The sequence below is a fragment of the Hippocampus bargibanti genome, linkage group LG05 (genome assembly GCF_051943395.1).
Source record: "Hippocampus bargibanti isolate YZ-2025 linkage group LG05, ASM5194339v1, whole genome shotgun sequence".
Lineage (NCBI taxonomy): Eukaryota > Metazoa > Chordata > Actinopteri > Syngnathiformes > Syngnathidae > Hippocampus > Hippocampus bargibanti.
Window position 1 is genome coordinate 10,798,895 of NC_142738.1, and position 27,792 is coordinate 10,826,686.

The window sequence follows — 27,792 nt, forward strand, 5'->3', positions numbered from 1 at the left end:
AGTTATACAGCTACCTAGCTAGCTGTCTCTGTATTAGCTATCTATTGACTATCTATCGGTTGTCCATTTGATGTTTTTAAGATGGAGCTTGAAGAGAGCCAAGGACATTCTAGCCAGCCAGAGCGACTAGATAGCAAATGATAATAATACTAATAATGATGCTAGTAATAATGCATTTCATTTCTGGGCGCCTTTCGGGTCTCTCTGGGTCACTTTGCAGTCTCGGGATGGTTTTTTCTGCGGGTGAATAGCGGCGGCCACACGCGCCGGCGTTCGCTTGGCCTGGAACTGGCTCAGATGTATAGAGGGCTAGCTAGCTGGCCGGTCGATGGCCAGCAGGTGCCTGGCTGGATAGCCAGCCAGCTGTATACCTAATGGATGGCTGGTTGGATGGCTCGTTAGCTAGCCAGCCAGATAGCTAATAGATAGCAAATGATAATAATAATAATAGTAATAATAATAATAATAATAATAATAATTTCATTTATGGCGCCCGAGTAGGCTGGCTATCTGGCTGGCTGACTCTCTGGCTGGGTGTCTGTTGGCTATCAATTGGCTAGCTTTCTATGTATTTGAGTTACTTTCGGGTTGAGTAAACGCTGTCGCATGTGGCTGGCGCTGCTCACCCGCAGAAAAACGTATCCTGTGACTGTAAAGTGACCTTGAGAGTTTGTAAAGGCGCTTATAAATCAAATGTATTATTATTATTATTATTATTATTATTTTATTATTATTATTACTATTACTATTATTATTACTTGAGCGTTTTCAACCGTATTCTGCAGGTATCAACCGTTTATTGGGCAACAACACATACGAAGCCGCCTTTCCACCACATGAGGTAAGACGTTTAGAATTTATGCCAAAGAGTCTTCCAAACTCCTGATTGCTTCTGCTTTCTTTTCGTCAGGGTGGATACAAGAGTAGACATCCCATAAAGACACATGGTGCCCAGAACCACAGGCATTTGCTTTATGAACGCTGGGCTCGTTGGGGGATCTGGTACAAGTACCAGCCTCTGGACCTCATCAGGTACTTTGCTTTTGGATGAGGTGACCTTTAGTTTCCCTCGCATGAGATTGCATGTCCTAATTATGTGACGCAGCTTGGCTTTAAATACATTGAAGAAGGGAGAGACAAAGAGTAACCTAGTTTGCCTGCGTGCGCTGCGTTGTATGATTTAATCAGTCGTGTGAATGCTTGTGCATCTACGAAACGCTGCTGGCTTCTAAATTGCTTCGGTAAACTCCTGTAAAGTGGGATGGAAATGAGACCTAAATTCTTGCCATCTGGATTATCCACACAAAACAAGAGTGCTTTCCTCACAGGCTTTCTCCTCCACAAAGTTTAGAGTGCCTCATTGTCAGCAGTTGGTGCACACCTGTCACACAGGGAAGTCATAAAAAATACTCTGACGTATCAGCTACCGTCAGGATTGGGATGGCTGCTTTACTAGAGTGCCTCATTGTCACAGTGATGAAAATCTTTGCAACCATGGGATAGATTAAAGCCACCGTAGGCTTTAGGTCTTGTATTTTTGTCATTGCTCAAGCAAGTAGTTATGTAGAGGAATAAGAAAGATGCTACACCAGTCCGACCCGGGGGGCCACATGCTCCCCCAGCCTCCGTTATACAGATGCGGCGTTATAAAGTAAGCCATTGCTGAAGCTGCTGGTACATAATCACTGAATAAAGTGGCAGCAGCCATTACTTTTTGTTATACATCGCATCTAAATCTAACTTACAGCATCTCTATCAAAACATGTTTCAACATACCCGCAAAAATGTTATTACGTACCGTTTTTTTGTCACTTCAATGTTTGTAAGTTGGGGAGCGTCTGTAAAGTCCATTACGTCTGGCCCACATGTAGAATTAATACATTGCACAGTAGCGCTGTTACCTGCCTGTGCTAAGTGCTGCCATCTGGAGGCTCAATTGGGAGCAGCAAATTAGAAAATGATAATTGACTGACTGAATGACTGAATGACCCCCAATTTTGTAAAATGTTTTGTTTTATTTATTTGTCTAAAATGGCGACTATCAACTAAAGAACAATTGATTCGGAAAAGTTAGTGTTAAAAAAAGTGAAGTTAAATGAATATTCAATTTCAATTTTCAAAGTCAATTCAATTTTGAAATGCATGTTTCAAATGAACCAAAACACATGCTTAAGATCGCTGAAATTAAAATTACAAAAATCAAATGTGAAACACAGAATGGCTCGCTGAAATATATTGAAATTAATTGCTGTTATATGTAAAGAACATCCGCATAGGTTGCCCCCTCTTCATTTTTAACCTACCAAATCTGGCCCCCTTTGCAAAAAGTTTGGACCCCCCTGTGCTACACAAACTAAATCCATTTTTCCAGCTTCTACAAGATTTGATTAAAAGTTGACAACCATTCACTGTAACAATAGTACACCTTCATTTTAAAGAAACAGTAGCAAGTACTCATTTAAAAACAGAATAAAGCAGCAGCAACTTTCATAAAATCTATGTAGCAGCATGCTAATCCTCATTAAAGGTTCTCATCACGACACTTGATGAACCGCTGTCGTAATAGCAGTCACTGTCTTCTGTTCTCTGTCGCTGTCAGGCGTTACTTTGGGGAGAAAATCGGTCTTTACTTTGCATGGTTGGGCTGGTACACCGGCATGTTGATCCCCGCTGCTCTGGTTGGAGTGTTTGTCTTCCTCTACGGCCTCTTCACCATGGACTCCAGCCAAATCAGGTCAGGTGAATCGCCCGCCTCGGGTTACTACAGTGAGTGTTCACAGAGTTCATATGTTATGCTCTTAAACTGAACTAACTACTTGTCCCTTCAGCAAAGAAATTTGTGAAGCGACCAAAATCACTATGTGTCCAATGTGTGAGGAAACCTGCAAACCGTGGAGACTGAGTGACAGCTGTGTCTATGCAAAGGTCTGCTATTTCGTCTTCACGTGTCTTTGATCAATAACAATTTCAAAATGACAGTATTAACATTACTTGGTCCATAATTTGCTGTTCTGTGACATTGTTCCTTAACTCATTCACTGCCAGATGTGCAAAAATGTGTCCACTCTAGTACCAGGGTTTTTGTCATTGTCACTTGAATTCCAGGACCCACAGAATATTGAATTTTAGGACTACATAAACATTTAATACAGCGTGAGAAACCTTCGACTCTCTTCTTTCATCAGAAAAAAGAGTTAATTCCTAAATTATAAGTGTCTGGATTTACATAAACTTGAAGTGAGGGCAGCTGTTCAAATTATATATATATATATATATATATATATATATATATATATATATATATATATATATATATATATATATATATATATATATGGTTATATAGCTTTAACAACAGCTGACGCTGGATAAAAGTGCTAACTTGGAAAAAAGGGAAATGCTGCCCCCTTGTGGAATGGGAAAAAAACATTGCCAGAGGCTATGGCCAGCGCTTTATCGGCACCCCAACAAGAAAAATATAAACCAATATGTATTGCATCGTATTTTGGACAGCTGCCCTCATTTCAAGCTCATATAACTCCAGACCTATATATTTGAGGAATTAGCTATTTTTTTTCTGATGATAAAAGAGAATTTTTCTTATTGAATGTTTATGCATTGAATGTTTATGTAGTCCTAAAACTCAATACTCTGTGGGTCCTAGAATTCGAGTGACAATGACAAAAATCCTCACACTGGAGTGGACACATTTTTGCATATGTCTGACATTGAATGAATTCAAAAATCTGGCCTGGGTGCTATGTTAGGTCGAGTTCAAACGTGAGTTTAGACAGAGCTTGAACTGAAGGTGTGCGTCTGTCTCAGACAGTCCACTTGGACAGACTTTTTGTCAAGCAGGGGTTATAATTAATTGTTTTTCACTAATGTGAGAATGCCATGCCCAACAAGAACCGACCCTCTTATTTACGTTAATTGAGAAAAGAGAAAATGAATCAATATGCACTGCGAACTGGGCTATTCAGATTGTTTGCAGGGCATTGCATAGGAAGCAACAAACAAATTAAAACTCCCCCATGATGGCAATGTATTCATTCGTGTCCCAAATATATAAAAAAAAACAGCATTATTATAAATGCGGAATTTTTATGCAACACTTCTATTAAATGTCTTTAAATGGCGTTGGATTAATGTTTTATCTAATGAATGTAAATATTAATGTTGCTTGACAAGCCTGCGTGTGTGATGGAAAACTTCTTTTGTGTGTCAAGGTGACCCATCTGTTTGACAATGGTGGCACTGTTTTCTTCGCTATCTTCATGGCTATATGGGGTAGGTCAATGCTATTTATTATTTTTTTAATATTCTCTGAATGCTCAACATCACTCTTTGTTATACTACAATGATGCCAGTTTTCATACATTGACTGTATATCCACAAGCTGCAGTGGAAATATGATCTATTTTCGTAGACGGGGTATCCATATGATCACGACGATGGTATATTACAGCTTTCCCAACGAGATTGTCATTGTGTTGTGCACTGTGAATGTTACTGCAGTGTCTGACCCTAATCCATCTTTCTGCCAATGTGAAAAATAATAACCTTTTCCCAGAGGAAGACTTGGCACAGAGCGTTCTATGTTTAGGCTAAATGAAGGCAATGGCGTGCTGGAGAGCCCAGCGAGGTTCCGGCTTGCTGACTGAAGTCCCAGAATTAAGCATGCAGGCTTTTAGCAAAGGAGACCAAACTTGGAAATATTGTTCCACATAGTGCACTTGAGGTCTGTGTGTGTGTGTGTGTGTGTGTGTGTGTGTGTGTGTGTGTGTGTGTGTGTGTGTGTGTGTGTGTGTGTGTGTGTGTGTGTGTGTGTGTGTGTGTGTGTGTGTGTGTGTGTGTGTGTGTGTGTGTGTGTGTGTGTGTGTGTGTGTGTGTGTGTGTGTGTGTGTGTGTGTGCGTGCGAGCGTGTGTGTCTGTCTGAGTTTAATACATTGTTTTGCCCAGCGAGACCAATGGAGTGTGCTTATTTAAAAAGTGGGTCAAGTTATATTAGCCTTCAACATCTTTAACAGCCGTCAAAGTTGCTTCCTTGCATGTTTTGTGCTTTTGAAGCCAACGTTGTGAGGACACATGCTGTCCTTAAGTACCCCTGAATGATCTAATGAAATCAAAACCCATGTGCAAAAATAACAACACTCCATTTTGACTGACACAATAAGAAATTGAGAGCGAGAGAAGCAGGCAGACAGAGGAGAAAGAGACAGATAACGCTAAATGTATAGATGCGTGGGTGGATGGATGGATGGATGGATGGTAGATGGATGGATGGATGGATGGATGGATGGATGGATGGATGGATGGTAGATGGCTGTGTGGAAGGATGGATGGATGCATGGATGGATGGATGGATGGATGGGTAAATGGATGGATGACTGGGTGGGTGGATGGCTGGGTGGTGGATATTGGATGGATTGATGGATCGATGGATGGGTGGATGCATGGATGGGGTTGGATGATGCATGGATGCGGTTCGATGGAAGGATGCATGGATGGATGGATGCATGCACGGATGGTGCATGATATTGGATGGATTTGATTAGAGTGGAGAAATTTACATTTCACAGATGGATGGATGGATGGATAAATAAGCATTGGATGGGGATTGGATGGATGGATAATAGATGCATGGACAGATGGATAATAGGTTATTGGAAGTTAAACAGGGGGATTGGATGGACGGATGGATGGATGGGGTTGGATGAATGGATTAATGAATCGATGGGGATGGATGCATGCATGAATGGATGGATTGATGCATGGATGGGGTTGGATCGATGCATGTATGGATGAATGCATGGATGGAGATGGTTGGATGGATGGATACATGCATGGATGGATGGATAATGGATGGACGATGAATGGATGGATGCATGGATGAGGTTGGATGGATGCATGGATGGGGTTGGATGGATGCACGGATGGATGAATAAATAGGTTATTGGAAGTCAACCAGGGGGATTGTAAATTGTGACAGGTGTGTACTGACTCCCATTTCACGTGAATGCTAATGTTATAAGAGGATATGCACACATGCAATTCCCAATTTATTTGGAGTTACACATTTCTTGCAAGAGGACATGTTCACTGAATACTATTCTGAGAGTCAAAATCATTGTTACTTTTGTAGAGGTAGATGACGTTTTCAACAACTCTTGCTTAGAATGTCATTACAATGTGATGGAGTACCCCCTTATTGCAGCTGCTGTGATTAAAAACCCTAAATCACGAATAATTCCCCTCTTAAAACCTTTTTTTTCCTGGTTATCTCCTGACTAATCCATACCCTGACAGAAACATAGACATCATCACCGATGTAGTCCTCTTGTACTATCACAATAGAGCATCGGAACAAAAGCATCCAAAAGCCTCCAGACGAAATTGTACCCATTGAACGTAGTAAAAAATGATCTTTTTCCATCCAAAGGAGATATAGGATGAAACAGTGGGTGTTTTCTTTAGCCAAACAACTGAAGAAATGTGAGCTTGAGGCTTTAATGAGCATCCGTAATGACTGCTTTGTGTTTGCGATGTTCCCTTTGATTCTACCCGTAATTAGCAGTCAGGCTTGTGTTATACCTCAAAGCTGATCAATAACGTGATGGATCCCCACAGCGACTGTCTTCCTTGAGTTCTGGAAGCGGAGGAGGGCTGAACTGACTTATGACTGGGATCTCATTGACTGGGAGGAGGAGGAGGTAGGTCAGCGAGAGCCTCATATATAGATCCCCTTTGCGCCTTGCGGTCGGCTCGTGATTTTTTTCTCTTTTTTTTTTTGTACCGTTCCTTGTCTAAATATGACACCGCCATTATGCTCTGCTAAAAGTATCTGCAGTTCAATAGTTCATAACCAGAATGTGTGTTGTTCATCAGGAGGAGTTGCGGCCTCAATTTGAAGCCAAATATTCCAGAGTGGAGAGAGTCAATCCCATATCTGGCAAGCCTGAGCCTTTCCAACCCCTCTCAGACAAACTCAGCCGGCTCATGGTCTCTGTGTCCGGAATCTTCTTCATGGTAAACCCTTTGATGCCTCAATAATCTGCCCATTGGGGCTTTTCGACTCAACAGTGACTGTGTTATTTATTCTGTGTGCTGCTACCGAATATAAGTTATCTGATGTGCCAGCTGTGGCATTATATCACCCCCTGCTGGACAAAATTTCGTGGCACAACAGAATAAGAAGACCCTTAGCTACAATATGTTGTGCCATCATTTTTTGAAAAATAATTTTAAAATTGTAAAGTTCAGAGAACTAGCGTTGACCAACGCTATTCACAGGGCACAATTTGTTTGTTTTTGAGATCTTGTCGCCAACTTCTCTTTGTGGAACTGATTCTATTCATCGTTTTTCAATTCAACCAATGTCTGTGAAATTGAATTCAGTTTTCCCAAAACTGTTGTTAGTCAGAGTCATTTTGCGATTTCACATTGGGACCGGTCCTCTGTCTGTCTGTCTGTCTGTCTGCCTGCCTGTCTGTCTGTCTTGTAAGCTAGCTAGCTCTCTCTATCTATCTATCTATCTATCTATCTATCTATCTATCTATCTATCTATCTATCTATCTATCTATCTATCTATCTATCTATCTATCTATCTATCTATCTATCTATCTATCTATCTATCTATCTAGCTAGCTAGCTTCAGCTATCCCATAGCTAGCTAGCTAGCTCTCTCTCGATCTCTCCATATCTCTCTATCTCTCTATCCATCTATTTCTTTGTTTATTTACTTAGTTATTTATTTTGGTTTCAAAATATAATTTTAACAGAATTGTGATTTAGATTAGTTTTTTGTGTGCTACCAATTGTCCTGTTTTGAAAATTGTAATGTTTTTTTTAGTCTTTTTCATTGCTTAATCTTTAATATATTGGAGAGCTTTGCTTATGATTACAATAATAACTATTTAATAAATAAATAATCAAAATAATATTGGTTGCAACCCCAATAGATTAGTATTTTCAAGGTACGTATATAACCCTTTCCTGCACCCTGTAACGTGATGACATGATAAACACTCCACCTCTGTCCTTGAATGGGTTAAACAAAGTTGAGTACTAAAGTTTGTGTTTTTCAAAAATTTGAAGCCATCTGTTGTAAATGAACATCAAATCAACATCTGTTAGCGGCCAGAAAAAAACGATTGATGGCTAATTTAGACACCACTAACAGTTTATGATGATGTTCTCTGCTTAGATTTCGCTGGTCCTGACAGCCGTGTTCGCAGTGGTAGTTTTCCGTCTTATTGCCATGGAGAAGTTTGCATCCTTCAACTGGCATTTTGTGAAGAAGAACTGGCAATTTGCCACCTCTGGCACAGGTGTCTGCATCAACTTCATGATCATCATGTCGCTCAACGTGGTGGGTGTCCAGGCAGGCACATCATCTGCCATGTTTACATATGGAATGTTCCGTGAAACGTTTATTTTAACAAGTTTATTCCCGGAAATGTCACATCCGTGGCCAGAAAGTTTTGTTTTTGTATGTCATTGCTGATTCTCGCCTTGCTGATGTTTGTCAGGTATATGAAAAGGTGGCCTATCTGCTGACAAATTTAGGTGGGCTCAACACACTTGCTAACATTGTTAGAATTCTTGTCCCAGATTGTTGACAATCCTTTATCCCTCCCACCCCAACCCTTCCTCACTCCCTTGTCCACACTCTTATCTCCCCCCGCAGAGCATCCAAGGACAGAGTCTGAATGGGAGAACAGTTTTGCTCTCAAAATGTTTCTCTTCCAATTTGTTAACTTGAACAGTTCCACATTCTACATTGCATTCTTTCTGGGAAGGTAGGCCTGTTGCCATGAATCACGTTTCCTGTTTTTACAGTGGAGAAATGTTTCCATATCATATGGCTGTAGATCTTCCAGAACGCCCTTACTTTCCCCTCTCAGTGTATGGCTATACAAACACAAATATTCAAAACCTCACGCTAGGGTTTGCATACAGCAGCATGTTTCCAGTAGAAAGTCAAAAAAAATGTTTCAGATGGTTTTCAGTTGATGAACACTTGTGTAAATCTGCATTTGACATAATTCGTGGGAATGAATGCTAATATACGGGATTTGTGCAAATTTAAATGATGTTATGTATCAAATGGCCCCATGACCGAGTGGTTATAGCACATTTGCCTCACTGGTTTAGGGGTCCACCTGTCGCCATTCATACAACAACATATGTCAAGGCTAGTTGTATCAAGTTCATCCTGTCTACTTGGTATCTAATTTACAACAGAGTCTTTTCAAATGTACAATGTTTTTTAGGTGTTCAATTACTCTAACGAAGGCGTAAGTATACGCTGAAACATGTCAGGTAATTGAACACCTAAAAAAACATTGTCTGTAAGAAAAGAATCTGTTGTAAAATAAAATTATATGTCAAGGCTCCTCGGAGTATGCCAGATTCAGGGATACATCTGGGTGCCATTTATGCATTTTGACCGACACAACTTTGGAACTCCACTGGCGCAAGTCTTTTACGATTAGCGCAAATTGCTACATGATCTGCGCCACATATGACATCCGTCTGTTAAAATAGTTAAAGAAACATACTTACTTAAACAGCAATTGAAAGCAGTTCGTATTCCTTCAGAGGTTTTAACTTTCGTCGTCTGCCATCTTGCCTTACCGATATCGAGCCGATATAATCACCTTGCATTTGGTTTGGTGCGTTCCAAAGTAGTGGTCGATATTTCGGGTTTTTCCGTGATCCAATGGAAACTGCCAAAAGAGATTATTATTATTATTATTATTATTATTATTATTATTATTATTATTATTATTATTATTATTATTATTATTATTATTATTATTATTATTATTAGGGGCGGCCCGGTAGTCGAGTGGTTATCACACCGGCTTCACAGTGCAGAGGTCGCCGGTTCGCGTCCCGGTCCGGCCTCCCTGTGTGGAGTTTGCATGTTCTCCCCGGACCCGCGTGGGTTTTCTCCGGTTCCTCCGGTTTCCTCCCACACTCCAAAAACATGCATGGCAGGCAGATTGACTACTCCAAATTGTCCCTAGGTGTGAGTGTGAGAGCGACTGTTATATGTCTTTGTGTGCCCCGCGATTGGCTGGCAACCAATTCAGGGTGTCCCCCGCCTCGTGCCCGAAGACAGCTGAGATAGGCTCCAGCAACCCCCGCGACCCTAATGAGGAATAAGCGGCACGGAAAATGAGATGAGAGATGAGAGATTATTATTATTATTATTATTATTATTATTATTATTATTATTATTATTATTATTATTATTATTATTATTATTATTATTATTATCCAATATATTAAATTACCCATGGTGCATTGCTGTATTTACATTGAACGTGGCAGATGTGGATATGGAGTGTGAGAAAGTTATTATAAACAACTCATTTTTTAAGAAACAATTGAATACGTTTGCAAAGGGTAGTGACAATTTGTTGCAGCAAACCTCTGTTCATGACTCGAATTTAGTGGCTAATGGGAATGATTTCACAACTGTTGAGGGACATTGGAAATTTTCAAAGAAAATAAATGTGTTTTAAGTTGACACTAGTAAGAAATATTGTGCTAAATCTGTTCTCTTTATCTCTGTAATAACGTCAACTATCAAAATAGCACAGCATTGATTGTGCAGTAACTAAAGTAAATAAGAATAATAAGAAGACATTTCATTTTTATGCGCCCTTCAAAATAGAAAATGTTTATTTTATGCATGAGTACATTCTTTGACTTGAATTAAAGTTGGTGATATATTAGAAAAAATGATTTTAGTCAAATAATGTTTTCATTTGCAATTTAGAAATATCATGCTCCATTTCAATCAGTTTTGTGTACTTGGGCAATCTAGTTAAATCGGGCCCATCAATTTTAGAATTTGGCCCCCTTTTTAGACACAAGGGGGCCAACTGGCCCCCTTTTCTAATTCCCCAGATGCATCCCTGCAGCTTTGTGGCTCCATTAGCTTAGCCCATATTGCACAGCAACTCAATTTGCGTGTTAAGACAAGGTCATTACGATTTACTTTTGCAACACTTTTGATTCAGTGATGTGCCATCAGATTTTTTGTGGTCCAATTTTATACCTTACATACATTTCATTAGGTATAATGAATTACTTCCATTTGATTTCACCCGTATTTGCAAAGCCTCGAAAAGAAATGTTTCAATCAAAGCTTTCATTTGACCTAATTGAGTCTCTCGCACCTACAAGTTCGTTAGTATTCCTCTAATTGAATTTCTCGGCTAATATTGCCGGTCTTGATCTGTTTAGGTTTGCTGGCAGGCCCGGAAAATACAATAAACTCTTTAATCGGTGGCGACTGGAGGAGGTGAGTGTAAGCACGCATCATCTTAAATGGGTGATTATTTGTTCAGTTATTCAACCCCCCCCCCCCCCCCCCCCCCCCCCCCCCCGCCGCACGACTTCTGCTTTTTAATGATATTCCTGCATTGCACGGTCTGATTTGATTTGACTAAAGAAATGATCTATCCATTCAATAAATGTCTAATTAAAATGATGAATTTTATCTTGGAAAGAATTTGGCATACAAGGCATGAAACGGTAAAATAATCTAATTTATTTTAATTTATTTGATTCTTTTTGTTTCAGTGTCACCCCAGTGGCTGTTTGATTGATCTGTGCCTGCAAATGGGTGTCATCATGTTTTTCAAACAAATCTGGAATAACTTCATGGAACTTGGTTATCCGTAAGTACTGGTAATATTTTTAACCCATTCACTGCCGGACATGTGCAGAGGAGAGAGAGTGACTATATCGTGAGAAGGATGCTGAGCCTTGAACTGCCAGGCAGGAGACAGAGAGAAAGACCAAAAAAGAGGTTTATGGATGTTGTCAAAGAGGACATGAAGGTAGCTGGTGTGAGAGAAGAGGATGCACAACACTGGGTTAGATGATGGACACTGATTCGCTGTGGCGACCCATGCAGAGAAAAGCCGAAAGGAAAAGAAGACTGCCGGACATGTGCAAAAATGTGTCCACAAATTGCATGACCCACAGTATAATGAGTTTTAGGACTACATAAACATTCAAAACAGTGGTAGAAAATTTAGACTCTCTTCTTTCATCAGGAAAAAAGAGTTAATTCCTAAAGTATATGGGTCCTGAGTTAATGAGCTTGAAATGAGGGTGGCTGTCCAAAATACAATGCTGGATGGATGGATGGATGGATGGATGGATGGATGGATGGATGGATGGATGGATGGATGGATGGATGGATGGATGGATGGATGGATGGATTGCCAGAGGCCATGGCCAGCGCTTTATCAGCATCCAAGCATGAAAAAACAAAATCTGAATACATTCGGGAATGGTGCTCTAAGTCACATTTTCAATTCCCGAATATATTCGGGAATGGCAGTGAATGAGTTAATTTCATGGTGTTTATTTTTTTCAATTGTACATCCTGTTCGTCAAATGTATGGTTTCAACCACTGCACTGTTTTGCTGCATTGTCAACGTCTACTGGTAGTTGTTGCTGGTTTAAATCACTGCGTGTACCCTGCCGTGATGTCAGTTTGCTGCAGAACTGGTGGTCCCGTAGGAAGATGAAGAAAGGCGGTGGCACCGCGGGACATAATGTGGAGAATAAAAGTCAGCTACCTCAGTGGGACCGAGACTGGAACCTGCAGCCAATGAACGCGCACGGACTCGTGGACGAGTACCTCGAAATGGGTGAATCATTGTACATGTGTAACCGTGTTGTCATCAGTATTGATCTTGATGGAACAAGTCCGTCAGGACTCAATGCGTCTGTGTTATGGTGGTCCACTGGTTAGTGTGTTGACCTCACAGTGCAGAGTTACCAGGTTTGATTCCAATTCCGGCCTTATTATATGGAGTTTGCATGTTCTGTATGAGTTTTGGCCTGTTTCCTCCCACATTCCAAAAACATGCAGGGCAAGCTGATTGAACAATCCTAATTCTCCCGAGGTCTGAGTGTGAGTGTGTATGTTGTTCTTTGTCTGTGTGTGTGTGTGTGTGTGTGTGTGTGTGTGTGTGTGTGTGTGTGTGTGTGTGTGTGTGTGTGTGTGTGTGTGTGTGTGTGTGTGTGTGTGCACGGTAATTGGTTGGGTCAGGGTGCTGCCCCAACCTGCTGGCTGAAAACATCTGGAATAGGCTCCAGCTCCCTCCGCGATTCTTGTGAGGATAAGCAAATCAAAAAATGGATGGATGTTGGGTTAAGAATTTGACCCAGGATGTTGGGCCAAGACTCGGGTAAAAGGGACTCAATCTTCTCATAGTCTAGCATTGTTGGGTTAAAGGACAACCAACACCATTTTTTTTGTTTCCGAACTGACATCAGAAAAACGTTTTGTAGCATCTAAAATACCGAAAACACACAGGCTGATATTTTCGTCAAATGCAAAACACCAATAAAAATGAGCTCAAAACTGGGGAGATTCAGAAAGTCCCGCCCCCTTGTTTGTGACGTCACTATTGGTCAAACACTGCCTTGGAAGAAGTAGAAAAACAAAATACAGGACCTGCTGTAAGGGCACCCATTCTCGCGGCGCCATCTTGAAGTCAATACAACAACAACAAAAATCCAATATAGTTTTAGAATTAAAATACAATATTCCAAGGAGAATGAACTTTATCGCTATCAGCTGTTGCAACAGCGGCTCACAGTTTTTGCACCGTCATGTCGTAAATCAGGGGTTTTATCCAATCATCATTTTTGAAGAATATTATCTACTCATTCACTGCCAGATGATGTGCAAAAATGTGTCCTTTTCAGTGCCAGGGTTTTTGTCATTTTCACTCAAATTGCAGTACCCACAAAAGATTGAGTTTTAGGACTACACTACATAAACATTCCATGCAACCTAATGAACCTTAGACTCTTAGAACTTAGACCAATGCTTTATCGGCCGAAGACATTCGGGAATAGCAGTGAATGAGTTGTGACTACATTCTGCTCTACGGCCAGCCCAAAGCCAATCATCAACCCTATCTGACAAAATTAGAGTCAAAATTATTAATCCAAACTCAGATAAAAGGAACTCAATCATCTCATAATCTATAGTTACGAAAACAAACCTTTTTTTTCCAAACACATTGCGATTATACAACTATACAGCATGCAATTGTGCTGTGTTCATTATTTTCAAAAACAATATTTATCTATTAACATGAGAAAAATATCAGGAAATATATCATACTGCATCTGACCACTGCTATGCGGACACGTTTGGCATGTCAAACTCGGCTGGAATAGTTTTACTCTGACCAATCAATCAGAAGATGTTATTGTGGGCCAGCAAACTGGCACATCTGTGGTGAATTGAAAATGTAAATGGTTAACGAAACAGTCTTTTTGCCAAATTTTTAAGTTAAATTGGCCTTGAGAGGGGTTCGCTTGACTTGGCAGCAGATGCGGATGCAGTGCACGCAAAGGGAAATGCAACAAAATGAAGAGAATGTCATAGAAAAGACAAGATAGTGGGAGCCATTTTGGAATTCAGCTTGTAAATGTGGGTCAGTGTTTCTTAAAAAAAAGCTATGCAGTCCCAGACAAATACAATTTACTCTGAAAGGCATGCTATAAATCTATATAGCACAGGTGTCAAAGTTAAGGCCCGGGGACCAAATCTGTCCCCCAAATCATTTTATCATTTTATTCGGCCCACAAAAGCAAATCAAGCATGTCACGTGTCGTGATGCTTGCTGAAGTCCGAACATAAATTTCAAATTGTCTTATGTACAGCACACTAACAGTCATTATTCTTAACTTTAGATTTGAAAAGTAGTTATTCATTCACTCATTCACTGCCAGACATGTGCAAAAATGTGTCCACTCCAGTGCCAGGGTTTTTGTTATTGTCACTCGAATTTCAGGAGCCACAGATAATTAAGTTTTAGGACTACTTAAGCATTCAATACAGCGTAAGAAACCTTAGATTCTCTTCTTTCTTCAGAAAAAAAGAGTTAATTCCTAATTTATTTGGGCTTGGAGTTATATGAGCTTGAAATTAGGGTGGCTGTCCAGAATACAACGCAATACATACATATTAGTTTATATAGCGCTTGAACAACAGCCGAAGCTGGAACTAAGCACTAACATAGAAAAAGGTAAATGCTGCCACCTTGTGGAAGGTAAAAAATATCGCCAGAGGTCTGGCCAGCGCTTTAACGGCGCTCAGATGCAAAAAGGAAACTTTTCTGAGCGTATTTTACAAAGATTCCACAGCATATAGCTATATTTTATGTTTTAAGACTCGCGCTGAATATTCAGGAAGTCTTGTTTTTGAGTTGATGACGATGCCTGACTTCACGTCACGCCCCTGACCGAGAAAGCGACACACAATGCATTTTGTGTACTTTGTTTGGTCTGAAAACTTCGTGTTGATCCATGTTGATGGCAAAATTAGAAGGAAAACACATAAATAACGCGATGGTGAATTGTTGCGTGTTGCACCAAGACTACTAGTTGATACTAGTTGACACAAATTGCCAGCAGACAAATCAGCCCATTTCAAACGGAGCTTGGGCGCCATCTTGTGCATTTTTCTGGGACGCTACATTGGAGTCCTGGCGGCTCTAATTGATATGGGGGACTTCTTTAATCGATTGCAAACATTTATGCTTTCCTCTTCAAAACTATTTGAATCACATTTATAACTGTATTAGTAACAAGAAAGCATCTTCCCCAAATCTGAACTCTCTGAAGCCATTGTTTTGATTCTGGAGCAAAGCAGTGTGTGGCCAATAGTGACGTCACGAACAAGGGGGCGGGACCTTCTGAAACTCTCCATTTCCGGAGTCATTTTAAAGTAGTTTTGGGACACTTCAAGTCATTTTTATTGGTGATTTGCATTTGACTAAGAAAATTCAGCTTGCGTGTTTTGGGTATTCTAGATGATATAAAACATTTTTCTGATGTCAGTTAGGAAACAAAAAAATGGTGTCGGTTGTCCTTTAAATACAATACGAAATTGAGCAAAGTATTTTTGCCTCTCAGTCCTCCAGTTTGGCTTCACCACCATCTTTGTAGCTGCGTTCCCTTTGGCTCCGCTCTTGGCTCTGCTCAACAACATCATCGAGATCCGTCTCGACGCCTACAAGTTTGTCACCCAGTGGAGGAGACCCATGCCTTCTCGGGCCACAGATATCGGTGAGTTTGATCGCTGACTACCACTTTATATCAAAAGTAATATTGACAGTTTTTTTTTAAATAGACATTGTTGGATATCTTTGTTGCCCCGGCATTTCAAATATTTATGAGATGCTTTTCAGGAATCTGGCACGGGATCCTTGAAGGTATCGGCGTGCTCGCCGTCATCACCAACGCCTTTGTCATCGCCATCACCTCAGACTACATCCCTCGTTTTGTATATGCCTTCAAATACGGCCCCTGCGTTGACAGGGCGTACCGACACGATGATGAGTAAGATTTAAAACCCTAAAAAAACGGATGTAAACCTTAACACAGCACAATGACGAACCTTCAGGTATGCAAAATGTCTCCTTTGGCTGTGTAGGTGTTTGCGAGGCTACATGAACAGCAGCTTGTCTGTGTTTGACATGAGCGTGCTGAAGAACAGCAGCGAGTCAGAATACTGCAGGTACCGAGACTACAGAGCTCCGCCCTGGAGCAAGGTGCCCTATGAGTTCACTCTGCAGTTCTGGCACGTCCTGGCTGCCAGGCTGGCCTTCATCATAGTTTTTGAGGTATGGTGACTCTTTGTTTTCATTGTAGTCTCTCCCAAGGGAAAATAAATAGCTCTTCTAAAGATGACAGACGACCCTGAAAATTGTGAACAACCCTCATAAATCCATCCAGGCGTCCATTTTTGAATCCGCGTATCCTCATAAGGATCGCGGGCATGCCAGACAGCTATGCTGTCTTTGGGTAGTAGACAGGATACACCCAAAACTGGTTGCCAGCCAATCGCACCACATTAAAATGAAATGCTCATTAGTGACCAGTGGTTCTTTACCAAGGGTGCTCGCTAATGCTACCTTAGGGGTGCGAGGATACACTTGGGAAATTTACAATTATTCTGAGATAATAAGTCTGTCTTTGTGTTGTCATATTATTATTATTCTGTATTTTTTGGTTCTTTTGACTTCAAGATAGCGCCGCGGGAGTGGCTGCCTTTCCAGCAGCTTATGTATTTTGTTTTTTCTACTTCTTTCATTCGTTTAAACTTTTCATAATTTTGCTGCTGTGAAATGTCAATTTCTCCAATGCGAGACTAATAAAGGTAAATCCAATCCAATAATGGTTGGTGGGTCACCGAAAAAAGTGACAAATTCTGGAAATGAAGAAGTCATCGTGTTAATTGGCATTAGGGATAATACTAATTAAGCCTTATACTGTATCTGTAAAGCACAGGTGTCAAAGTAAAGGCCAGTGGGCTAAATCTGAACCGCCACATCATTTTATTCGGCCCGCAGCAGGTCATCTAACGTGTGAAATTCCATGATGCTTGCTAAAGTCTCAACCAAAATGTCAGTGATCCCAAAACGATCCTCAAAGTCAAAAATAGGTCCACGAAATGGACAGGTTTGTTGTTGTGTGAAATGGATTCCATGGAAATTCTAGAACTTGTGGAAATAACAAAGTCATCATCGGCTATTGGGGTGGTAAAAAGGACACACAAACACATGTACACACACGCATACAAAAACCTATGAACTTGACTGCCTTCAGCTACAACACAGGTGTCAAAGTCAAGGCCTGGGGGCCAAATCTGGACCGCCACATGATTTTATTCGGCCGACGAAAGCAAATCAAGTATGTCAAGTGCAGTGACGTGCGGTGAGGTTCATGGCTGGTGAGGCACTGACGTCATCACAGTCAGATTTACAAACATATGAACTCTACAGAGTAGCTTATTCACCATTTGATTGGCAACAGTTAACGTGTTTTGTTTAAAATGGCATGTCAGCATTCTTATAGAAACTGTAGCATAGAAAAAAAGAATTTAAAAAACGTTATCGTGTTACCTTTACTTCTAAATGAAGTCCATGTGCCGCTCCTTCTGAAGAAAGGCATCGATAACTTCTTTGTAGAAGCCATCCTTCTCTTTCTTCAGTTTCAAAAGTCTCTATTTCTTTCGATTTAGATATGTAATCCTCCATTCTGAAAATAAGGCTAAGCAACACGAAAAAAATAACTAGATGGTTGCGCTTAACTTGCTAACTGTTTACTGTAGCTTGCTCTCACTAATTCTATTATTCTGCAGCCTAGGAGGCGCAAGAAGAATCTCTAATCACCAGCGCCCCCTGTCATGAGGCAAGAGAACTGTGTGCCTCAACTATGCACACAGTTTTGATAAAAATAAACACTGTAGTACAGTGTTTATAATGTAAAGTGACTCTATATTATATACACCAGCTAAACTGTAGAAATTTAGTTCAGATACTAAAAGTGCTTGCACACTTTAATAGCGATATGCAGAGGGACAGCAATGCGGTCTCACTGCAGAGCAAGCCAGCACAGCTAGCATAGTCATTGCGCAATCCATGGTGAGGCTCAGCCGGCTGCTGCCTCACCGCTCGTCTCTACTTAGTATTTGAACGGTAAATGTGAAAATTCTGCGATTTTGAAAAAAATCCAAAAATGGTGAAGTTAAATGGAAAAGAACTTTAAAGTACAAATCACTAAATACATATAGCTGTTTAATTTATTTTTTCATTTGATATTTCCATGATGACAGGTGAGGCGCGGCCTCACCTGCCTTCCCAGACTACACGTCACTGGTCAAATGGCATGATGCTTGCTAAAGTTCGAACCAAAATGTCAAATTGTCGTATGAAAACCACACTAACAGTCATTATTTTGTACTTCAGATTTGAAAACTAGTTTTTTCACTCAATCACTGCCAGACATGTACAAAAATGTGTCCACTCCAGTGCCAGGGTTTTTGTCACTGTTGCTTGAATTTCAGGACCTACAGAATATGTAGTTTTAGGACTACATAAAAAGAAACCTTAGACTCTCTTCTTTCATCCAAAAAAAAATAGTTAGTTTCTAAATTATATGGGTCTGGAGTTATATGAGCTTGAAATAAGGGTGGCTGTCTAAAATACAATGCAATACATACACATTGGTTTATATAGTGCTTTAGCTGGAACAAAGTGCTAACATGGCAACAAAAGGCTGCCCCATAGTGGAAAAGAAAAAAAATGTTGCCATAGGCCATGGCCAGCGCTTTATTGGCACCCAAACATGAAAAAACAAAACCGGAACAAATTGGGGAATGGCGCTCTATGTCATATTTTCAATTCTCAAATACATTTGTGAATGGCAGTGAATGGGTTAAGTTCTACACCAAAGAAAAAGTACTTGATTTTTGGTTGCACACATGATTTGTCGATTTTTGCTGAAGACTCGGGAAGATTACACCACATTCTAATCATGTATACATTCAAATCAAGTCAACCCTAAGTAAACTGTAATGCTGAGTGTGACCTCATCTTTGTGACTACTTTCCTTCCTCAGCACCTGGTATTTGGCATCAAATCCTTCATTGCGTACCTCATTCCGGACATGCCCAAGGACCTTTGTGACCGGATGCGACGGGAAAAGTACCTCATGCAGGAGATGATATATGAGGCGGAGCTGGAGCACCTGCAGAAGGAGCGCAAAAAGAACGGACTGCGTTATCACCACGAGTGGCCTTAACTTTTTAAACCCCCTCCCATCACCCCCAAAACGACATCCAGCCCTCCACGTCCGCCTGTTTAACCATCAGCAGATTCACCAAAGACTTCCCATAGGCCATCCCCACCATTCTAAAGCTTCTTCACCCTAAACACTCCCTCCTCCTTTCGCCATCTGTTGCAGGGTTGGCTCCACATTCGTGTTCCACCACCTTCCTATGATGCATCGCCTGGCTTCCTGCGGCAGCATGTTCCCACCTCCCCCTTCTGCCCTTCTGCTGTGTGTCATGGCCTCACTGCCACCTGTAATGTTTACTATGCAGATGAAGGGCTGCAAGCGCTTCCCTTCGTCACTCATCTTGCGAACACTCTCTTTCTCTCGCTCTCTCTCTCAATATTTATCTCTCTTTCTCTCTCTTTATTTCTCTCTTTCACTCTCTTTATTTCTCTCTCTTGCTTTCTTTCTCTCTCTCTCTCTTTTTCTCTCTCTTTCTCTCTCTCACTCTCTCTCTCCTCTCTCTCTCTTTCTCCTCTCTCTCTCTTTCTCCTCTCTCTCTTTCTCCTCTCTCTCTCTTTCTCATTCTCTCTCTCTCTCTCTCTCACTCTCTCCATTTTACTTTCTCTTTTTACTTTCTCTCTTTCACACAAAGACGTTCACAATCTCTCTCTCTCTCTCACACTCTCTTTCCTCTCTCATTTTCTTTGTCTCTCTCTCTTCCTGTCTCTCTTCTCTCTGTTCTCTCTCTCTTTCTCTCACTCTCTCCATGTTTCTTTCTCTCTTTATTTTACTTTCTCTTTTTACTTTCTCTCTTTCTTTCACACAGACATACACAATCTCTCTCTCTCTCTTTCTCTCTCTCTCTCTCTCTCTCTCTCTCACTCTCTCTTTCCTCTCTTGTTTTCTTTCTCTCTCTCTTCCTGTCTCTTTTCTCTCTGTTCTCTCTTTCTGTCTTTCTCTTTCGTTTCCTTTCTACCTCTCTCTCTCTCTCGCTCTTTTTCTTTCTTTCTTTCTCTTTCTCTCTCTCTTTCTCTCACTCTCTGTCTCTTTTGTTTTCTTTCTCTCTCTCTCTTCTCTCTCTCTCTCGCTCTCTCTTTCTTCCTCTCACTCTCTTTTCTCTCTCGTTTTCTTTCTCTCTCTCTCTCTTACTTTCTCTTCTCTATCTTCTCTCTCTCTCTCTTTCAGTCTTTCTTTCTCTCACTTTCTCTTTTTCCTCTGTGTTTTACTTTCTCTCTGTCTCTCTCTCTCTCTCACTCTCTCCAGTGCGGTGGTTCGCGCTCGTTTCCAAGTAGAACGGACGAGGTTCTTTACAAAACTGACTGCATATCGCCCTCAAAGCATGCCGAATACTTTTTTTTATGGCAAGACGTGAAAGCAACAGCACTCATCATGGAGAATAGTCCACATCAGCCTAGAAAGTGCATGGTAGTGTTGTTGTTGTTGTATCCCTTCTCGGTGCCTGGTTTGTGTGAGTGTGTGCGTTTGTTTGTTTGTTGTGCTACTGTTGAGCTTGACTGCCTTGAATTCGCCGGGAATGAACTTTTTTTCGCGATATGATTGTGCCTACAGTTGTGCGCCGACATCACCTGTGCCTGTTTGTGCCGCACATTTTGGCTTTCAAAGTGCAACGCGTGCTCTCTTCTTCTTCTTAACTTGCTCTGTCAAAGAAGCTTTCAGAAGCTCCCGAGCGAGTTTGTTTTGGACGTGACTCACACGCACCGAGGTACCCGCTGCGGTCTAATGGCTCTAAAACAACAGTGTCTGTTGATACATGGCTCCTGTTATGAGCGACGTATACGCGCGCGCTGGAGCTGCAAATTTGCTTTTCTCCCCCTTTCTACGCTCACGGCCTGTTTTTCATTTGTTATTGGAAGAGCTGGAGCAGGGTTGAAACTTGGATGGTTTCGACATACCTGTGGCTTGGATGTTCACTGCACAAAGACCATCGATCCACTGTTACTCCCCGATCGAAAGAAAAAGAAATAAATAAAAGCACTCACACGTATATTCCCAGGCAAAGAATCCTAGCCAGTTGCGGTTTTTAGCTCCGCTGTGATGCTAATTGTTCTGAAAGTTTCAAAATTTAGTCGCTGCAAAGGAAAGTTGCCTGTCATTGTCTTTACCATTGCACAATGACTTAGGAAAGAGGAGTGACACATTTTGAGGCAAAATCACAAAACCAAAATATATGGTCTAATTTCCAGTTAGAACACTGTATGTGCTTTTACAAACATTTATACATACAAAGAAATACGTACAGTCAACATCATAGCTCAGTCACAGTGTTAATTGCTTTGTTGTTCAGTTTTATTCTTGCACAACTTCAGTTCTAGTGTGGGTTTTCGTCAATGGTGACTAAAGCGTGACGAGACTTGACAAAATTATTTGTGGGTAGTCCGTCAAATGATTAAAATGCTGCTGTTCATTGGAAGATAAGTTACAACAAGTTAGTGTGTGTGTGTGTGTGTGTGTGTGTGTGTGTGTGTGTGTGTGTGTGTGTGTGTGTGTGTGTGTGTGTGTGTGTGTGTGTGTGTGTGTGTGCGTGCGTGCGTGCGTGCGTGCGTGCGTGTGTGTGTGTGTGTGTGTGTGTGTGTGTGTGTGTGTGCGTGTGTGTGTGTGCGTGTGTGTGCGGGTGCGTGCGGGTGGGTGTTTGCGTGTGTAAATATATTTTGTTCATGTTTGAAATTGGGTTCCCACGAGGCAAATGCCTCACACACCTCGTCCTCGCCACGTAGCAAAACATGTACATGTGTGTGTTCATTGAATAGCAAATGCAAATCACAAACCAAGTTCTGCAACCTTTTTGGAAAAAAAAATATATATATATATATATATATATATATATATATATATATATATATATATATATATATATATATATATTTTTTTTTTTTCAGGTGCAAGAACTAAAACTTGCCCGGTCCAAAATATTCTTGTTGCTTTGAAACCTTTTCTTTTCTCTTGTTTTTTTTCCCGAGTAATAGGTAATCATTTTCCATTTTGACTGGAAATGAGACACATACACATGTTCGGGTTTTGAAACAAAACAGACGTGATATTTTGATGAGAAAATAGCCCACAAATTGTGAAATAAATGTTACATGTCTACAAAAGAAGCCAGAGACAAAAACAAAACAAATCCTGGTTCACAGCCCTTGGGAAGTATATTTTCTACTGTTTATTTATTTCTGTTGAGTAATCAAAATGAAGTTGCTGTTCTATGTGTGTAAAGGGTTCATGATTTCTTTATTAATGATCTTGATAATTATTTATTTATTTGCTATTTAGGTTCACCCTCGGATGTCCTGTCTGCATTTCTCAGGTGTCCTCTGAATGTTTGCTAATGATTTACTTTTCATATTTTCCACAATGCAATGATCTACCCACCTACATTTGTTTGTTTTGTTTGTTTGTTCTTTTCGGGGGGCGGGGTTATAAGTTCATCTTAACTCATTCACTGCCATTCCCGAATTTATTCGGGAGTTGAAAAGTAAATCGTGAAGCGCCATACCTGAATTTGCTGCTGTCAGACCTCTGGCAATGTTTGTCCCTCCCATGAAGGGGCAAGGTTTGCCTTTTGTTCAGCCGCCCACATTTCCACATCAACATTTTTTTCTGGTTAAAGAAGAGACTCTAAGGTTTCTTACGCTGCATTGAATGTTTATGTAGTCCTAAAACTCAATATTCTATGAGTCCTGCAATTTGAGTGAAAATGACAGAAACCCTGGCACTGGAGTGGACACATTTTTGCACATTGTCTGGCAGTGAATGAGTTACCGGTAATCATATTCTTTCCCACATTTAACTATCATTCCAAAAAGAAAGCAACAGTTGTCAGATTAACTCATAAAATGTTATACTATCAGATAATCTCATTTTGAAGTGTTATTTTTTTCCCCACTAGAGAGAGACTAATCTTGAGGAAGCTAGTCCAGGTTCCCTGCTATGTGAAGATTGAAAAACTATGCATGTTGTAATCCTTGTACAGTCCAGTTTGCATGATTCCGTGCCACATTTGGGCCAACTCTAACATCAGTAAGTTTGTCTTTAAAAAACATATCACAAACACCCAGAGGATTTTGAAAAGCCCAGACAAGACTCGTGTTTGCTGGAGGGAGTAAATTTTATATGGGGCCGCTATTTTATAGATTAAAAAAAGACAAAAAAACATGTGAACAGTTATTAAATCAAAGGTATGTTTTACAAATCTAGTCGCCACCACACATTCCCCTAACTGTCATAGATGAGCTCCTTCACACAAATATGACATCTGCACAGTGTAAAGAACGGTGTTCCTTATGCCTCTGACTGCTGTTGGCAATAGCACAAAGTGAGGGTTGTAATGATAACTGGCAGTAGCTGACAGTGCACTCTGAAAACTTTTAAGTGGAATTTACTTGAGAAGTGGATGCAGAGACACGAAAGTGCTCCCTCGTACATTTGAATAAGCGGGAGGATGTGACATGAGTGTATAGGTATTCATGGTTTACTTCGTTCTTGTTTACATGTATAAAAAATAAACAAATAGATACTGTATTGAAATGTATAAAAACAATGTAACATAACGTAATTTGAATATCACTCTTTTCTGTAATAAATCATTGATTGTATCTTTGAAATTGAAATCTGGTCGGTTTATTGCTGTGTTGGTGTTACTGATGCTATTTGTGCCATTAATTAATTAATTCATTTTACGATACACTTTACCCTCTGAAGATTCCCTGGGGGGGGGGTTGTCTATCCCAGCTTTTTCAGGTAGTACACCTGGGGACAATGTAGAGTGTTCAATCAGCCGGCTATGCATGGTTTTGGAATGTGGGAGGAAAGTGGTGTACCCAAAGAAAACCCACGCAGGACCGGTGGAAGCCATTTAACTCATTCACAGCCATTCAAAAATTTATTCAGGAATTGAAAATATGACGTAGAGTGCCACTCCCGAATTTGTTCAGGTTATATTTCTTCATGCTTGGGTGCCGATAAAGCGCTGGCCATGGCCTCTGGAATTTTTTTTTTTTTCATAAAGGGGCAGCATTTCTCTATTTTCTATGTTAGTGCTTTGTTCCAGCTTCAGATGTTAAAGCACTATATAAACCAATATGTGTGTATTGCATTGTATTTTGGACAGCTGCCCTCATATCAAGCTCGTATAACTTCAGACCCATATAGTTTAGGAATTAACTTTTTTTGAGAAGAGAGTCTAAGGTTTCTAACACTATTATTTATGTAGTCCTAAAACTCAATATTTCGTGGATCCTGGAATTCAAGTAACAATAACAAAAACCCTGGCACCACATGGACACATTTTTGCACGCCTGACACTGAATGTGTTAATAACAAAAATTATGCAAGAGATGTACAAGTGGCACAAATTGATGTTGATCAAAATAAATTTTCTTTGGCCTTGGCTGAAGTGGTTATCCCATGAACTGACTGTAGAAAGTCTGTTTATGAAGTGCACCGTCTGCACAAAGGTTTTGCGGATTAAGGTTTATGGAGCAAAGTGATTTATTCCTTTGCTCCCTCTGCAATTACAAGCAAACTTCCACTTTCTCCCCCCATATGTATCAAAGCCTTTCCAAATCTAGTTTTTCTATGGCAAAACTACTCCTTGAAAAGGAAGAACGGCTTTTCCGCTGTTGTTTTATAATCCTGAAAAAAAATCTGCTGACATTTCGTGGAGTCTGGGACGTGTTTTATTTTCTTGCAAAGTTACTGCCCGTTCATCCAACGCAAATTCAATTTGCCTGCTGGAACAAAAAGACAAATCAGGGTCAATAATGAAATATTACCTCTTACTCATTCAGAACAGTAAAAGTAGTTTGCCACGGGGAAAATGTAATCCGTTAACGACTTTTCCATTAGAAAATGACAACTTGGACTAAAGCGAGCATGGAAATGAACACAGACATTAAGAATTTAAATCTAGTGTCACTGCAAAATCCAAAAATAATCTCCTACATGTCCATTAGACTCAAAAAAATTTAGACTACTGGTTTGGAAAATTGTGTGTATCTGCAAGTGTGATTGATGCTTCTTTTCACATAAAGCAGTAATATTGAATTGCTGTGCACAAATCATCATTAAAAAATACGGGGCGAAAAAAGCAAAGTCCAGTTTTAACGTTCAGACTACAGATGACATGTCACGGTTTGGTGTAACGCACAATTATATTTAGTAGACATCCCTTTAAAAATTATAAAAATGTGTTGATCGTTTATCAATGACACCACCAATCACGGCTCGCCTGTGTTGTGAATTTGGTCATGTGACAATCGCAATCTGAGCCTTGATTGGTCGTCGCAGCCATCGAGGCAAAGACGTCATTTGCGTCGGCGAATTGTGACAAAATGCCCGCCCCCTGCAATGAATCGAGCAGATGGATTTTGCTGCTTAATTCATATTCTACAACGACAATGATGATCAAAATACAGTCTTGACACCATTGGCGCCGCATCGAACACATTAAGGTAAAGAACATTTTCAACTTTGAAAGCTCAATGAGCAATTTGCCCATCATAAACGCAGAGCTTTTCAAGCCGTCACTATAGGATCCTGTTGGTGATTTTGACTTTTCCAGACAGTTGTAACTTTCGGTTACAAATCTAATTCATATTTGGACCATGTTTTACCTATCAACACAACTGTAAATTGTCCAAATTGTTCTCATTCTTCATAGCTGTAACCCAGGTGTCACACACTGCTTTCCCTTTGCCTACAACGACAAATTTGTAAGGTCATGGTCGCGGGAAACAGGCTCTATGATTGATACTACAGAACACACATTGCACACGTGAAGAGAGCAACTTAGGAGGCGGGAGCCCATCACGGTCACAGCTATAAATCCAGCAAAAAGTCACACATGAAAAGGCAAGAATTACAATGCCCAAATCTAGATCTCATCAAAAGGCACTGTTCCAGGGGATGCCTTTATTGCTCCGTAATGCGGATATATGTTTCATATTAAACGCATCCAATGTCTTCACTAACTACGGAACCTCAATGAAATGTAATTAAAAGTTTTAAATAACATCACTCCTGGAAGTACCTCCTCCAATTGGACATGCTAATTTTGTCAACACAGCACAACGAAGCTGTCAATTTTGAAACCGTGACAAAATGAAAGTGCACGCCGTGAAGGGAAAACTTGTACAAACAAATCAAAAACAACTGGCTTGTAAATCTTGACAAGATTACTGGGTCAAGAAGTGTATTGAGGACAAGAACTTTGGTTGTGAAAGGCTTTCGGCTCCTTTTTTTCTACTACATTTATTCTAAAAGACCAAATAGAATACTCTGGAGCTTTCCCAGTATTTGTCCATGTTTTATTAGAACTGGATATTGGTGAGTGTTTGGGGCCAACAAGGTTTTCTCTGCTGTCGTCAGCAGTGACGGGAGGACTGACCTACATTTAAAAGCCCAAAGTATTCTATTTGTTTTATGAAATTGTATTAATGAGCAAAACTGTCATTCGTACAAAAAAAAGAGTAATCGGTAGTAATATTTGTCAGTTTTAGGATAAAGAATATATGCCTGTGAATTGTGTTTTATTGTCTTTTGTCATATATGCATTGCAGCGCTGTTTGTGTTCAAATGTCCATTTTTTGGGCTAATTCTATGCAATAATAATAATGCATTTCATTTATAAACACCTTTCAAAACTCTCACGGTCACTTTACAGTAATTTTTTCTGTGGGTGAGCAGCGGCAGCCACACGAGCCAGCGTTCACTCGACCCGGAAGTAACTCAAATAGATAGAAAGCTAGCTGGCTAGCTAATAGTTAGCGAGCTAATATATAGCTAGCTATCTAGATAGTCAGCTCATAGATAGTAACTAGCTAGGTGGCCAGCCCGGTAGCCTAGCTAGATAGGTAGCTAGATAGCTAGCTAGCTGGATATCGAGATAAATAAAAAGAAGCGAAGAGAGGAAAAAAGAAATAAGAATAAAGTCAAGAGAAAAGACAAAAAACGGCTAAATGCGACAAAATAAAGTTGAGCCAAAGAGCGAGAAAAAAAAGATAGCCCAGCTTTGGGACTTCCCATCATGTGTTAGCATTAAGCACTAAAAATACACAATGAGTATTTGTCTTTTGAAGTTTAGTTTGGCAGTAAAGCTCAACCGGGAGTGGCATAAACCGCTTGACGGTCTCATTTTTGAAAATTGGTTCAGGATG

The 27,792-nt window shown here is 40.3% G+C and overlaps 1 protein-coding gene and 1 long non-coding RNA gene across 3 annotated transcripts in view; one reads left to right on the forward strand and one right to left on the reverse strand.

The window, feature by feature from the left end:
* Positions 1-20,587, forward strand: part of ano3 (anoctamin 3) — a 58,820-nt gene extending 38,233 nt beyond the window's left edge. For both annotated transcript variants that reach the window (XM_088996420.1, XM_088996421.1), the window contains exons 9-25: positions 786-841; positions 911-1,032; positions 2,600-2,734; positions 2,829-2,925; positions 4,230-4,290; positions 6,631-6,713; positions 6,889-7,029; positions 8,207-8,371; positions 8,532-8,568; positions 8,690-8,801; positions 11,263-11,320; positions 11,602-11,699; positions 12,527-12,684; positions 15,974-16,126; positions 16,249-16,399; positions 16,494-16,683; positions 19,463-20,587. In XM_088996420.1, coding sequence (XP_088852546.1) covers positions 786-841; positions 911-1,032; positions 2,600-2,734; positions 2,829-2,925; positions 4,230-4,290; positions 6,631-6,713; positions 6,889-7,029; positions 8,207-8,371; positions 8,532-8,568; positions 8,690-8,801; positions 11,263-11,320; positions 11,602-11,699; positions 12,527-12,684; positions 15,974-16,126; positions 16,249-16,399; positions 16,494-16,683; positions 19,463-19,645 — 2,000 coding nt within the window. In that variant the 3' untranslated portion in view covers positions 19,646-20,587. The remainder of the gene's footprint in view (positions 1-785; positions 842-910; positions 1,033-2,599; positions 2,735-2,828; positions 2,926-4,229; positions 4,291-6,630; positions 6,714-6,888; positions 7,030-8,206; positions 8,372-8,531; positions 8,569-8,689; positions 8,802-11,262; positions 11,321-11,601; positions 11,700-12,526; positions 12,685-15,973; positions 16,127-16,248; positions 16,400-16,493; positions 16,684-19,462) is intronic.
* On the reverse strand, positions 2,625-22,454 carry LOC148897886 (uncharacterized). The gene is made up of 4 exons (XR_016114981.1): positions 21,535-22,454; positions 19,499-19,591; positions 9,568-9,731; positions 2,625-2,761 (listed from the first exon to the last, which is right to left on the reverse strand). It is a non-coding gene; the product is annotated as an uncharacterized LOC148897886 (long non-coding RNA).
* Positions 22,455-27,792: the final 5,338 nt, after the last annotated feature.